The sequence below is a fragment of the Sparus aurata genome, chromosome 5 (genome assembly GCF_900880675.1).
Source record: "Sparus aurata chromosome 5, fSpaAur1.1, whole genome shotgun sequence".
Classification (NCBI taxonomy): Eukaryota; Metazoa; Chordata; class Actinopteri; order Spariformes; family Sparidae; genus Sparus; species Sparus aurata.
Window position 1 is genome coordinate 7319471 of NC_044191.1, and position 15438 is coordinate 7334908.

General features: G+C 41.9%; 1 protein-coding gene across 1 annotated transcript in view; it reads left to right on the forward strand.

Annotated features, from left to right (window-relative positions):
* Nucleotides 1–318: 318 nt before the first annotated feature.
* Nucleotides 319–15438, forward strand: part of LOC115581455 (transmembrane protein 132D) — a 37839-nt gene continuing 22719 nt past the window's right edge. Inside the window, exons 1-2 of the mRNA XM_030416533.1 lie at nt 319–1022; nt 7419–8292. Of these exons, the coding sequence (XP_030272393.1) occupies nt 950–1022; nt 7419–8292 (947 nt within the window). The 5' untranslated portion in view covers nt 319–949. The remainder of the gene's footprint in view (nt 1023–7418; nt 8293–15438) is intronic.

Sequence of the window (15438 nt, forward strand, 5' to 3'; positions counted from 1 at the left end):
ATTATGCTGTAGAGAATTATGGAAATGCAGAGGAAGCGAACGTTTATTTTCCAAATTGTGAGGTGATGCAGTGCATGTACATTAGAAAATGTCCTCCATCATGAGATCATTATCAAGTGAAAAAAATAGAGAATGTTGATTCATATTTTCAACCACTGAAGATACTTTTCACTTTTATTTGCATTCGCTTAATCCTTCTTTTATTGTTTCACATCATAAAGACACAAGATGATTCTGAGAGACTTCCATCACGTCCATGCGTCCAATTTGAAACTTTATCTTCCGTAATGTCCAAACACTACAGGCTTCACTTCACTCTGGATCAACGTACAATGAAATCCCACATGAGTAGATTCAGTGATCAGAAATTAGCGAACACATTGCGCTTGATCATTTCTTCCGACCTGACATTTAAACCAACGCAGGGTTAATCCTACCAGCAGCGCACTGGACGTGGATTCCTGAGCGGATGAACAGTGACAGATGATGAGTTCAGTGCCCTGAGGATTGCGCACAAGACAGTCAGTGATCTCCTAACAGCCGTTTAGCACCACAGTCCCAGCCGCGGAGGCATACTGGGAGACGCGCTAACCGGAGGACTTGTTGAGATAACTCGCTGATTAAGCGGATCTCGATCGACACGAGACATTCTCCTACACAGACTCAGCTCGAGACTTCCACGCATCCTGACCGGACTCTTCAGGAGGGACATCTCCAGGATCGTTACGCACAACTTTTACGCACAACCTGCCGATGAACACATCTCGATGCGCTGCCCGTGTTCCGTGCAGCGCGGATTACTACAGTTTGTACTCCCACAGGTGTGATTATGTTAAGCGTGCGAACTGTAGAAATGGATGAAACGATCAGCTCCATGCTCTGCTGAAACGAGACCGAACCACGGACACTGGGAACGAGTCTGGAACAGCGAGCCGCACCGGGTGCCAAAATGAGCCTTTACTATCCGAGCTGGAGGACCTTACACATATTCTTTGCAACAATTACAGCAGTTCTCACACAAGGTACGTGTTTTGGGAGTCATTGGTTGTGCGTTGCGTTGTATTTAAATCGAAACTGCCCATCACGGACGAGTGTAAAACCAGTTTATAATCCAAAGCGCGATGAATGAACCTGAAGCCTCTTGAGACCCTCACAGTTTTAAGTGTTTATACCTCCCAGCTCATTTAAACAGCTGATACCACTGGGCTTTTTGCATCTCCCTCTTGTGCACATGCGACTGATGGGAGGTTGGCCTTTACTCGGCAAAGCCTGCAGTGGAACAACCTCCTCCAGAAGTCTAAATAAAATATAAATGTCCTCGTTTGCGCCACAAACTTACATCCCGCTACACAGTGATACAGCGTTCAGTGAGCAGTGGCATGAGCGTACCGTGTGTGTCTTACTTGTGGCAAAGCGGTGTCACAGCAGTGAGTGGGCTATAAAACATTCAGGATGAAAATGGGTGAGGAGTAACAGACTTGATGGTTATATTACAACTTGAGCTGGCCTTAATGCTCAGCACTTTGCTTCACTTTCAAAGTATCACTTTACCTCATGAGTGTCTGTTGGATCACCGGGGAACCCAATTTCCACAGTAAGGCAAACAAGAAGCGGGCAATCTAAATTTAAAACTTTCAGAATGAAAAAGAAGAAAAAAAAGCCCATCACAAAGGCATTTACTCTAAAGCCTATAACTGCCTTGTAGATGGCTATTTCCAGGGAATGAAGGCTGGCTGATTTGTGTGGATAAAAAGATGATAAAAACTGAGAAATTGTGGTAAAACAGATTTTTTCAAAGCAGCTTTAAGAGCCTCATGAACATGGCAATCCCTACCAATCACTGCACAAGCTTAAGCCTCTCTCTCTCTCTCTCTCTCTCTCTCTCTCCCCCTCCCTCTCCTTATCTTCTCCCCCCTCTCACTACTCAAGCCATCGGAGCATTACATGCTATATGATCGGTACTACATCATCTTTATATGTTTGTGTTAAGCACTTCCAACAGCATGGATGATGAGAAAATGCTGTAAAGACTTTGACTCATGAGATCTGACTGATAAGAAGTGTTGTAGTCTAACATTTACCCTGCTCTGGACACACTGTTGGAAGCACATAATTCACCATCACAGCTTGAGGCAAATGGCATGAAAACAAATCAGAAAATAAATCGACTTGTAACACTCTATACCTGATCATGTTATTGCATTGTACTGATTGGAGCCGCCCCAAATTTTGAGACCATAGGTTCTGAACTGGAAACCACAATACTCAGAAAAAGACAGAAATAGCAGGCACCACACTGTCGCACTGCTTATGTTTCCGACACACAATGTCTTCCAGATCTTTTTGGATCCCACTTTCAACATGACCTTTGATAACTAACAACAATGCTGAAAAATACTTTAGCAGCCCATCTAAAAAAGAAACGAAAACCCTGGGAGAGCTAACAGCTTGCCTTCCATTCTCATTGCCTCCTTAGATGACCGCTTGGTGTCTAAGTGTTCCACAAAAGACATAAAACATCGTATTTAACAACCTATTTATGAGCAAGCAGACTGATCAGCGTGAGACTTTTTGGTGTTTCATTAAGATAAACACACATTGTCCTGACATCAGTTACAGACAGTTAATGTTGTCTGTTACAGGTGCCTAATTAGTGTCATTAGCATCTTGGCCCCTGCCAACATTTTAAGGTTCTTATAATTAGTTTATTACTCAATATGTGACCCATAAAAAATGTTGAACGCTTTCCCACAAAAGAGAGAGAAACTTCAAGACACAAACAGCCTTTTTACTATCTCAATTACCGATTTAAATGCAGACATCCACTGTTATCTTCTGTGATGCTATTGTGAGTCGACTCACTTCTGCAAGCTGTTTGGCACATATGGTAAAAGTCATTACTGCGCATTAGAATTCAAAGGGCTTGCTCTGGCTTTGTGCATTTAAATAGAATAATACAAAGATTGATTATTACTGGAGGAAAAAATGCAAAAAGACATAGCACACTGAGAATAAGTTAGCTGACATGCCTAAAGATTCTAATATAGAGCCTTGAGACAAACTCCTGGGCAAAGTGTAGCTCATTTGATAAAACTGTGTTTTTATTAAAACTGGTGATGGGGAAAATTGTTTTGAAATGAATCTGTAAGACTCAATGCCAAAGTTAACTTTATAAACACCGCAGAACTAATTTCTATTACAGCACCACACTTTTCAAAGTAAAGTACCAGGATTATTTGTCTTTTGTATTTCTTACTGCATGGCAGTAAACTTCTCATTCAATTGTATTTGCTTTGTACAAGTGGCCAATACAGTGACCCTGAGGATCAAAACACAACATTTCAGAAAATACCTCTATAAAATGTCATTGGGTTTTGGGAAATATTGCTTGTTTTCTGAAACCCTGTTTTCTAAAATGTTGTTTTTTGTGACCTTCAGGGCCACCATAGGCCAGACAAAAAACACATCTCAGCTCAACTGCACAATATTTGTCACGTGAAAATCTATATTTTCGAAGAGACACATATTCAATTTGCAAAGAAAATCAGTACATGAAGCTCACTTTCTTCGACCACTAATAGGTGCTTCATTGCTAGTTTCAAATAATGTGATAAAAACAAAAAAAAAACCCAACTCCTTTATCTAATCTCATACAGGTAGAATTCTCTTTTGGATGCAGAGAGGCATGAACAATGATTTGATTAACATCATGTGATTTAAACCCTGGCATAAAGGGAATCTTGTCTTTTTTCTCCACAGAGAAAGCACTTAACCTACATACTGTAGACGTAAAAAATAAATTAATGCAACAAGGCATTGAACATTTCAGTTCAGTTTGCAGGAGAGCAGTGTTGGAGAGATGGCTTTTAGAGGCGGTTGTAGCATCTGCACGCCAACACTGATGCTTTCTGACTCGGCCAAGGAGGGAGCGAAGCTCAGGGTCTTCAAAATGAGTGATTTGAGAGGCTGGAACAGCTGGTACAGCGGATTTGCTCTCATGTTTATCAGCTGAGGGCAGAACTGTCATCACGATGAGATGACCAAAGAAGAGTTTTGCTCACATTGGCTACTTGTTAAAAATCTGAAATATTGGCAGAGGAGAGGGATACATATCTTAGCCCATGAGACATAAACAAACTGTGCCAGCAAAGTCTGCAACAGCCCTCACAAATAGACTTAGTCTTTTAGCAACCCAATCTCCAGAATACAATTTGTTGGTGTGTGTTTCTGCAAAACCACAAACATGTTGAAACATGACATTTATTGTTGTTGTAATTATGCATTTATTTAGGTTACATTTTTGATGCTGTGCATTGCATACACTCTGGTTACATTTAGGCACAAACCACTTAATAAGGGTCAGGTAAAGGTCATGTGTTGTCTTAAAACACCTGTTTTTGGTTGCCACAAACATATCGGGAGGTCTCAATAAAACCATCCAGTGTTGCCCCAGCAAACTTGGCTGAGTTGTCCTGATGTCTCATCAAAAATATCTATTTTCTTTGACTGGAGATATTTAACTTTCATCTAAAATATACTCCTCCCCCAATATAGCCAGAAATGGTCTCAGGGTCTTGTTAAAAACACCCAGTTCTGTTGCCACAAACACAGTTGGAGATTTTCTGACTTCCAGTAAAAAATATCTGTTCTTCGTCCCCACAACTGGATGTCACACTTGCAATGTTGAAGTGCTCTCTCCTACTGCGGACACCAGCTTCACTTCCACCTCCAGACATGAATGTGAGGTCATAAACGTTTAATGTGAATGTGAAATTACATGTTTTGTTTGTAATATGGTACGTGGCCAATCACTGGTTTGTAGAAATGTTAAGTGCAAACATTTTATACTGCCCATGGACTGCTTACAGTATGCATTTATCTAAACTGTCTCCTTTGGTTTTTTTTTTTTTTAAATGAAAAGAGTGTGAAATAACACGAAGAGCACAGATGACCCATCAAACCTGACTGTAAAGGGATGAGCTTGCATGTGAAGTACTTTGTTGCTACATTGGCAATGCATCCTCCCTGCAGGAGACACTGAGCCAGTTTATATTCACTCCAGCCAGAGCTGCTGCCAGCCCTGGTATTAAACAGCACATCTGTCACTGTGGCCACTGGTAGGCTAAGCCAGGACAGCCACGTTCCCAGCTCAAGTCTCTCATGCAGAGTGTTGCCCATTCTGCGAACATGACTGACACTCTTGTCCGTGTGAGGACGAGAGGAAAAAGAAGATGTCTCTGTTGTCTTTCTCCGAGAGCTGCTCGGTTGACATGATTGTGACGCACAGTGTAGTTATGGTTGTGTGAACCGTCAGGCCATCATGACGGGCTCGTTGCTGAGGTTGACGAGCGAGGATGAAAAAGCAGAGGGGCCAGTGATAGACAGCCCTGTCAAATGCCAGCAACCATAAGGGACATGACGACTGCTAATGACAGCTTCAAATCCTCCTCAATGGATAAATAATATTTAATAATTCAGTGACTTGCAGCTCTATAGCTTATCATCATTTCATAAATCTTACACAGGTGCATAGATATAGACATGTTCCCTGTCATAAGACATTGTGATTTTTGTGTGACGGTGATTCGTTTATGTCTAAAGCTGTTTTTTTTTTATTATGCTAATGCAGCTTCGTTCATTTTGCTATAATCTGCAGCGTAAACACCAGTATTTTTTTTATTTTTTTCCTTAATTCACCAAGTAGGGCAATTAGCCACCAGATAAACAAGTGCACGGTTGGGTCAGCTGCTATAATCTTCATAATTCTATCAAAATAGACATTTAATGAGGACAAATGATGAGCGGGTGACCCCTTCCTCTGAGGCAAACACTCACCATTAAGCTTTTAAACCAGATCAGAGAATATTTGTGCTGTTGATTTGTTTTTACTCACTCATATGCAAAGGTCATTCAGTGCACTTGTGACCGCTTTTTAACAGTCAGACAGTAATTGTTTTAATCGTAGAACCACTACACTGTTCAACACAAACAAACCGGCGCATTAATACAATGTACTGTATAATAGACAATATTTTTTAGATAGCTTGACATTATCAAAAGAAACATCGTCTTTTACTTCACATAATTATGCTCAACCACACTTGTTTTTCATGGAGGACTTGCCGCGTACTCACAGCCTGCTGACAATCTGAAAAGCCATTTTAATCCCAGTTTGCGATGCCTGATCTCCACCTTGCGCCAGATGTATCAGATCCCACCTCTACTCCCCGTATAGAGAAAGCAGGTCATCCATGAGCAAAGTGAAAGTGGGGCAGTGGAAATGAACTATGGAAATACGGTATAATACTACAATATGACAGGCCATAATCTTTACATTTTGAATCACATGACAGCAAACAGCTTTCAGAAGTTAATTTGATGGTAAGTGTAGTCACGGTCTTTTGAGATTATCTTTCTGCGCCATGATTAACTACCTGAGCAAAAATAAATACAGAGGGGGAAAGGGGACTAAAGGGGGGAAGGGTTGTTTTTACCTCAAACCTATTATTGTTTATCGATGAATAATTTCAGCTCTATTGTAATTTCTATTTTGGATGAGAGTATTTTTCATTGTGAGAGGAATGTTCAGTGAGAATATTAATAACCTCATAAAGGGCCTTTTTTTTTCTCGTATCCACGCTGGCGACAGCTGTGACCCGAGGCTTTATGTTTACTTGTTGTTTGTCTGTCTGTCCATGTGTCCATACGTAAATCCGTACGCACCGTTCTCGTGAACGCAATCTCACGAATGCCCTCAGAGAATCTCTTCAAATGTGGGACAAATGTCCACAATGACTCAAGGATGAACTGATTAGATTTTAGCAGTCAAAGGTCACTGTCATCTCATGTCGTCTCATTCTTGTAAACGCAGTATCTCAGAAACACCTCGAGGGAATTTCGTCATGTTTGGGGCAATTGTCCACTTGGACTCAAGGATGAAGTGGTTAGATTTGATTGGTCAAAATTCATGGTCACTGTGACCTCACAAAACACTTTCTTGGCACTCAACAATTCATATGATAAGTATGACAGTAAATTATACATATCACATACATACACATACATATCCAGGTTTAAAAGGAGGAGTAATGACTAGAGTAATGATGAGTGATTTTATATCCAAAAGGTCAAAGGTCAACTTCACTGTGACATCATAATAATCTGCAAAAAATGTTCCGACCGTTATTCAACACCATAACTCAGGAATAGCAACTTTCGATAATGAAGACATGGTATTTGAATCCCCACTCAGTTGAACAGTGGGCCTAGCCTGACTTTTGTTCCTGGAACTCTGCTGGTACTTGTCATACCATTTTAGTGTCAAACACAATGGAGAACTGAATTTCTTTGTTTCAAGTAGATTTCTGGCTGCTAAGAAATGTGGCACTATCACATCATTTTCTATTTTTACCTTTCAGATTTGAGCAGTAAAGAGCTGCTGGACAGCAGGAGTCCAGTGCTCAGTGCCTTCTTGCCGGTCGACTACGAAGTACGAGATGCTGACTACCTCTTCCTGAAGGAGGCTGGGCAGGACTTCATGAGGAACTCCAGCATGCAGACTCACACGCAGCCCTTCGTTATCTTAAGAACCAGTCGTCAGCCAGCTGTCAACGCCAGCTACGGCACCATGTCCACAGAGCAGCCTGTATCCCTGGATCTCGTCCAGTCGGTGCAGCTCTTCAATGCTCCAGAGGTCCCTACTTTCAACTGGAAAATCCAGGCCTTTGTGCTGACGCCGCGGGTTTTCTCCTCCAAGCCCAAAGTGCGCGTGCTCTTCTATGTTGCGGGCAGGGACTGGGGCAGGGGAGAAGGAACTGTGGATGAGCTACCATGTGTAACGGTGTTTGCATTCTGGCAGACCCAGGAGGTGAGGGGCTCCTGTGGCATGGGAGGCGAGAGGGGAACCTGCATGGCTGAGCTGGCTCCTGCGCCTGGCTGGTTTGCTCCAGGGTCAGAGGGCACCAGCAGAGAGAGGCAGGACCCGTCTACTGGGAACCCTGTGGAGCTGTACTACCAGGCGCAGCCCAAAGTCAATGGGAAGTGTAATTCAGTGGATGGAAGTCGTTGGGGAGGCTCACAGCAGCAGGCAGAGTATGTTCCCCTCACTCCCATGCAGAGGATTGGCAGCGTGCGTCTTCTGCAGGTGCCAAAAGGAATGGCAACACTCTCCAGGCTAAAGCTTGGCAACGCCATAGTCATACGAACATCCTCCAAACCGCTGAAGAAGACCGACATCGCCACCTTCTACATACTCATGGCCAGCTCCGCTCAGCTAATCAACTTCACTCTCAGGTAAGACGACTTACAAATACTGTACGACTGTACATTTTTCAGGTATCTGTGCTTAAGAATTTGTCTGACACATTTTTACTTTTACTCCCTACATTTGAAAACAAATATATGTACTTCTTACTCTTCCATTTTCAAAACAGGCTTGTTACTTTAGCTTTCATGCGTTTTAGGGGAATTATCAATTATTTTTGATAATTGGGAAACATTGAAGAAGTGGGAAACAGACAGAGAGGGAAACTGGAATGGGGAGTCAGTGTCTCGTATCTAGAAACCCTGCAGCCTCCTGCCTGGATTTTCTTGTTTTCTCACTTTGTTGCTTTGTTCGGGACGCTGTACCAATGAGACTGAACAATCAATTATCTTTGTGGTGTGTATACAAACAGCTCGGACAAATCCTACTGATTCTACCTGTAGGTTAATAGTCTTTGAATCATATCCATATGATGTGGGGTTCAGTTAGCTTTGCACAGAAATGGCCGGTAGAAATGTCCTTCAGAGCGATACTTTGAGTATATTTCAGAGCCTGAACTTTATTATTTCTACTTATTGAAGAATGCGTGGACTTTTGCCACCTTTGGTTTTCTGTGGTCAGACTGGCTTTATTGTAAAGATGCATCACCATACACTGAAGTGACGCACTGCCTCAGCTTCAGAGTGCCCGGAAGTTTGAATTCAAGTCCAAATTAATGATTCAAATCAATGCAGGGAATCTGTTCACTGACAGCATAAGTCCTCTCCTGTAATTCTTGCACAAATCCTGCACCCTCAAAATTAAGGGACTGTTGGAGGAAAAGAGATTTAGCATGGATTACGGCATTTCCCTGAAAATATGATCGAGGTTAACTGTCATTCCTGGAACTGTGGCAGGTTATTCAAGTTGAATTAAAAAAATAAATGTTTGAGTGAGCACAGCCTGATGACATTAAGAACTGTACTCATCAAGGTTACCATGGATCACCTAGAATCACGTGCAGCAGTGACTCAGTGTTGCTCTGCTCTGAAGGGTATGCTCAGGATCTGTGTTTTATGTATATATAACACAGATCCCACAGAGAGCCATTGAATGCATGAAGATGATGGGGATTATCAGCATGGCTCAATTTAATTTAAGGCTCTTTTTCCATTTGGCTAATGTTCCTGTTTGACCTGCGATGAGAGCATTTGTAATGGAATCTTAAAGCAATGATTATTCCTCTGAAGGTCTCTGTGACATCCTGGCAATAGAGGCTAATGTATCTTTTAAAGAAATGTTCCTTTATATTTCCCAAGAATCAATGCCTCATCCTCCACTGGAAGAAGCACAATACAAATGAATGGAAGAGAGAAAAACAAGATTTTAGTCTGTTCTCATGGCTTTTTCTTAAAAGCTGTCAGTCTTCAGGGTGAAATGATGCAACATGGGAGACTGGCACCTCAAAACTGGATTTAAATTAAATGCCTCCTTCGTGCTCTCACCGTTTTATTGATTGGTTTTCATGGTCAGCGACAGTGTAATACCTTTTCATTATCATCATCCCGATGGAGATCAAAGAGACCGGCTTTGCAGCGTGGCTAGATTTGTCGAGGTTAGCTGTCAGAGCAGACGAGAAGAGATTTACGCTAGCTTGATTAGAGGCGGATTTTTTTGTTATTATTCAAGACATTATCTTCCTTACTCCAAACCGGTGAATAATGGACTGTCAGGAGGTGTGAAATGCGTTTCTTGGCATGTCTCTGTTATTTATTTGCTTTGTGTGTAGATTTGAATCTTGAGTAAAGTCATGTCATAAATCCTTCTTTCAAATGCGGTTCGGTAACACAGTCATAAGAATGTCCGCGTTGCTGTCTTGTTGAGTGATGTCCAGTAAGGTATCGTGACTGAAAGGAAAATTTCAACCAAAACTAAAACATTTCTGTCTTTATCTACTCACTCCCCTGTCAGGGGAAGTTTCCCCAAAAGATTTTTTGGAGCTTCACAGCAAAACAGTGTCACAGTGTTTCTCTGAAACAACTGAAGTAGCTGTGGACGGTTTTCAAACATAAAAAACAACTGAAACTAGAATGGCAGTAAGTAGAGCGCATACATCTGCCAAGGCCCCACAGTCGCCTTCTTGTACTCACTCACAGATGCCAGCCACCTCAATACGTCTGATTGTGCTATTTTACAGAGATGAAAATGTCAAAAAATGTCCTGTATCAAAATGTTAAAGAAAGTAAGGAAAAACGTCCTGGCTCCATCCTTTTATCCATTATTGGGATCTGTTCTGGGCTGAGACCCATCCTCTATCCAAGTTTCGTGGAAATCCATTTAATAGATTTTGTGCTGACAGACCAACCAACAAACAGACGGGCAGAATCTTCACCATTTTGGCGGCGGTAAAAAAAACATAAACTGGCTCCATAAAGTTTTTGCAGTGCAATCCAAGCCTTCATAGGCCCCGAGATCCCAAATTGATATGAAACGCAAAAGTTCCCCAGGCCCCCTGGGAGCAGAAAGTTAGTTCCTCTTTGTCTAAGTTAACTTTAGCTACTGTTGCTCTCTGTTGGCGCTACGGAGAGAGGTACTGAGTCGAGGCACTGGAGAACATGCACAAAGTCACATCCTTTGGACTGTCGTTGGAAAATCCGACTCGAGCCCTTCAAGAAGAAATCCACAGACCAGTAGCTTTAAACAAGTTTAACAAATCGTCGACGGGCTTGTATAGGCAACCAAGAGAAACGGGGGAGGTCTCATTTTTCATGTAACGTTATGATCCGTTCACATATGGCCAATAAAATAGTGATCAATACATGTAAATTGCTGTAAATTGTTACATAGGGCCCCTTTAAGCTGAAATCTTCACTGTGGCTGTACACAACTGATCTGAAGTGGGTGCATAAGCTTGACTGTGCATTGATGCTGGAAATAATGTCTTTTCACATCATTTTGGGATCTTAGGGCTTACAGACACTATAATTACACCAGGCATGAGTTGTTTTTTTGGTTGTTTTTAAAAGAGGTGTTTTTTTTGGTACGCTTTAATGCTGCTGTATTGCAGTTCCCTCTCCTTCCTCCTCAGCACGCAGCTCTGGCCTCTTTTCTTCAAGCCTTTTTCATCACTTGTGTTTTGAAGAAGAGCCATTACAGGGCATACTGAAATTGGTGGCTTTCCCGGTTCCACCATAGCTAGTGTAGGGACCAGTAACAGGAGGATCCTGCTCTCTGCATGTTTCCCGAGCAGACAGGACCGCCTCTTTAAGAGGTGCTCCATCATTTTGTGTTTTCCAAAATTTGAAATTCAATAAACTTTAAAAGTTCTGGGAAGGGGCACCAGAACATTTCTTTTCTCATTTACCGCTTGAACAGTGGGTGGAGAGACATGGGTTGCTGAAAAAACACTCTCCAAGAGTGGTTCCTGGGGGAACATGCAGCTGTCTAACCCTTTTCAAATAAGAAAACAACACTTACAGCAGCTTTAAAGTCCCTATAGTTCAGTTGTTTTTAGCAGAGTGCTGCAACTCTTTTATGTTGTGGAACTCCAGAAATGTTTTGTGGACTTCAAATCTTAACCTGGATTTTCATCGGCAAAGGGATGAGTTGATAATGACTGAATTTCAGTTTTTGGATGAACTGCTCCTTTAAAAAGTGACTTCACAAGAAAGTCCTTGAAGGCAGCTGAGCCAAAAGTGTGTTAGTTCCTGGACAATAGTCACAGTCTCTCCTCATAGATTTAAAATACTGCACTACACGTTCAATACCTAATAAATAATTTCAGAGTTACTTCCGCCTGGACTTGTTCGTAAATGCTTCAGTGGAGGTGAGGAGGTGAGGAGACAGTCATGGTTTATTAATTCCCTTTTCACCTAGTCCTGCGTTCATTCACTTAGACAGTCACTTACTTAGATCAATTGTGAATGCAGGAATAAGTAAATATTGATTGAGCGGACAGCTGCGCATGAATGCACTTGCTCTCCTCAGCAGGTTTCAGAGACATTTCTCTCAGGTGTTCCGGTCTTTTCTGCTGGACCAAACAGAAAGAAAGAAACCTGAAGGTGTTTCATCCGACATTTCATGGATTCTCTGGCTTTCTAGGAGTATGTGATCATAAAATTGTGTTGCAGGCTTGTGCATTCATGTATTTTAAAGGGTTCTTTTGCTCTGTCTCTTGATTCGTGCTGAGGTAATGAAGCCAAAACAGCAATCCTGATTTCCTCTCTTCATTGTGTCACTTTTAATCACTGCTGCTTTAAGTGGTTTTCTCAGCCACAAATGTTTCTGCGCAAAAAGCAGAGAGCAAAAATGTTGCCTTCCTCTCCATTCCTTTCCTTTCTTCTGCTCTCCTTTCATTTGTTTGTCCCTTCCTTTCTATTCCATTCCTTTCCTTTTACTATCCCCTTCAATTATCATCTCTTCTTTTTTCCTTTCCTTTCCTTTGTGGGAAGATTGACAATCTTGTAATAATGTTAATAAATAAATTAAAATAAATCAGTAATTAAACCTGTATGATGGACACCTGTGTCTATATGGTATACACATTATATATGTATTGATGACTTACTCTGAAATTCAATTTCATACATAGTGCTTCCCTCCCCCAGCTTATCAGCACATTAACAAGCCCTGCGCATCCGCTCCTCAACAGCTGTCTGTGTGCTATATCAATGTCTGAATGTCCCATTAAGCTTTGCCTAATACTCTCTCATCAGCATGATAAACCTGTTATTGATGTCTATAGCTGGAGTCAAGGGACGAACAAAATTTGAGGTCGATTGAGAAAAAAGACAAGCCACACCTGTCCGTTCAAGCCAAATTAAACCTGTCATTCTCTGTGACGGGTTTAGAGAGTTTGATAAAGGTCATAGATAGAGTATTGTACCGCTGTCATCACACACTCACAAGAAGGCTATTAGATTATCCCTTTAGTTAATGCTTAGGAAGTTGATTGTCATGAGGTATGAGCTGACGATAGTAACGGCTTTTAAAAGTCAACAGTGGAGCAGAAAGCTTTGTCTTGTGTTGTGTTTTATGAAAAGGCAACATTTTGGCCATAAATAAACTGTAGCCTCTGTATCAACAGGACGTCGTGTCAGTGAGATCTTCAACTAGGTTTCCTAATCATTCATCGGTATGACGAATAGGTCTTTTACAGCCATTTTTAGTGCTGTGGCGCCTGCCATCTGGCAGGAGTGTTGGCATGAACGTCTCCCCAACTCCCTAAACTGCTCCACAAGTACGATAAGCACGTTGCCGATGGCTGGCCATCAGACTGGCTAAACGATGGACATTTGCCAGCATAATTAACGATTGCATCTGTTTCCGATTGCACTGGGGTTCACTGATGGTACTGTGGCCCCACAGTGCTGCATTCACAAAGCCAAAGATGGGAACACAAATCATATCAGGAAAGTAATTACAAACCCTATGTAGCGTTCTTCTAGCAGGCCTGGTGATGAATGCATCTGGGCCAGACTGCGAAACTCACAGGGAGGATAACTATCTTTGATCACATTTAGTTTCTGTTTCGCTGAATAAGGTATTCACTTTTTCTATGTCTCATTCTTCTGCACTCTGTGGTTGGCTATGGCTTCGTGATCTTTTAAGTAAGTTTAAAGAAAACAACATTCCACAAATAAGTACAAGACGGAATTGACTCAAAAAGGCCAAGAGCCAACGCGGTCTGCTTTGGGCGTATTTAAAAGTGTGTGCATACGTGTGTGTGTGTGTGTGAGTGAGTGAATGAAGAGAATGCAAAAGGTGAAAAAATAGCGCCACTCACGCCTTGCCTGGTCAGAAGTGAGATGGATGGCAGGTGCAGCACCTGAGAGTTGCTTTTTGCACACACTGTCACCTTCAGTCTTCACAGCCATCCATCTTCCCTGCCCTGGTGCCTCTCCCTGCCCGATGCCTGCTCAGGGCCTGCTAACCAAAGCCATGGACACTGGTTCTTGCTCTTCAACCACTCAGAAGAAAAACGCCTCTTCCAGTCACTGGGGACATTTCGTTTCTTTTTACACAAGGGGGGTGGATAGAGAAAGCGAGGGCTTCAGATAAGTCCTCTTGTTACTGTCACTTTTTATTAGTAAAACTCTGCCCTTTCAGCTCAATACATGTGGTGTTCAGAATGTTTCATCAGAGCAGGGCATGTTTTTCAGAAGTCATTACTAGAAAAACTGTCCTCCCAGATTTTCTCATTAATACCCTGAACAAGCCACCTTGCTTACCTCATCGATTAGGTCAGATTAGAGTTTCTCCCCATTGAAAGCAAATAATCACATTGCACTTACAGTTCTCGTCAGTCAGCATCAGTAGCAACTGAATACAGAAATAAGAAATACAGGCTAGAGAAGGCAGCAGTGTGTTGAAAAAAACGACAACAATATTGTACTTTGTTTGATAGAGTGTAATGTATAATGCATTACATGAGATTTCGCAGCTCCAGGGATTGCAATGTCTGATAGTTCTTAGAACCCAATCAGCAGAATAATGTTGGTAGTGTACATTTCTGCAAATGTTGAAACTTTACTTTTTGGCTATCCTGGTTCTGTCGCCACAAAATGGCTGGACATTGTCGAAACACTGCTCCAACAGTGGTCTCTAGTTAAAGATATTTTGTGGTTGGATGCCTACAAAATTGAAATTCTGTCTTTAAAAGTGGTCTAACAGCTGGAGAGAGTAGAGAGAGTAGAATTGTGTGTTGCTACTACTGAGTTCATGCACGTTACAAGAATTGGAGAATTTCCTCCTCCTATATAGCATATACATACTGTGTCTCAGTTAGTCTGGTACACAGTTTATAGAAATGCTGTAAATGTAGTGTGTAATATGTATGAGTCAGAAGCAGAGTCTGCCAAGCACCGAATGTAAGCATAATTTCCGTTTGGCGAGTAAATCTCGTAAGACTCCGCCACACCAACAGTTTGTACTCAAAGTCATTGGAAAAAAACCTTCTGCTGAGCAGCACTTCTGTGTTTTGTTGTCGCTTATCTAGCTAGATGTATCTTGTCTTCTCTCCCCTGCTGTTTGTCTAAAGTATATCTGAGTTTGACACACAAGGTCTCCATGGCACATTCAGGTGCACGTCTTAAACTTTGAAATCCACATGGCTAAGGATATGTGTGCCGACAAAGGGACCTAAAAAAGAAGGACTGGTCATCATGTCACTGAATCTTGCTTTGGGGCCAAACTTT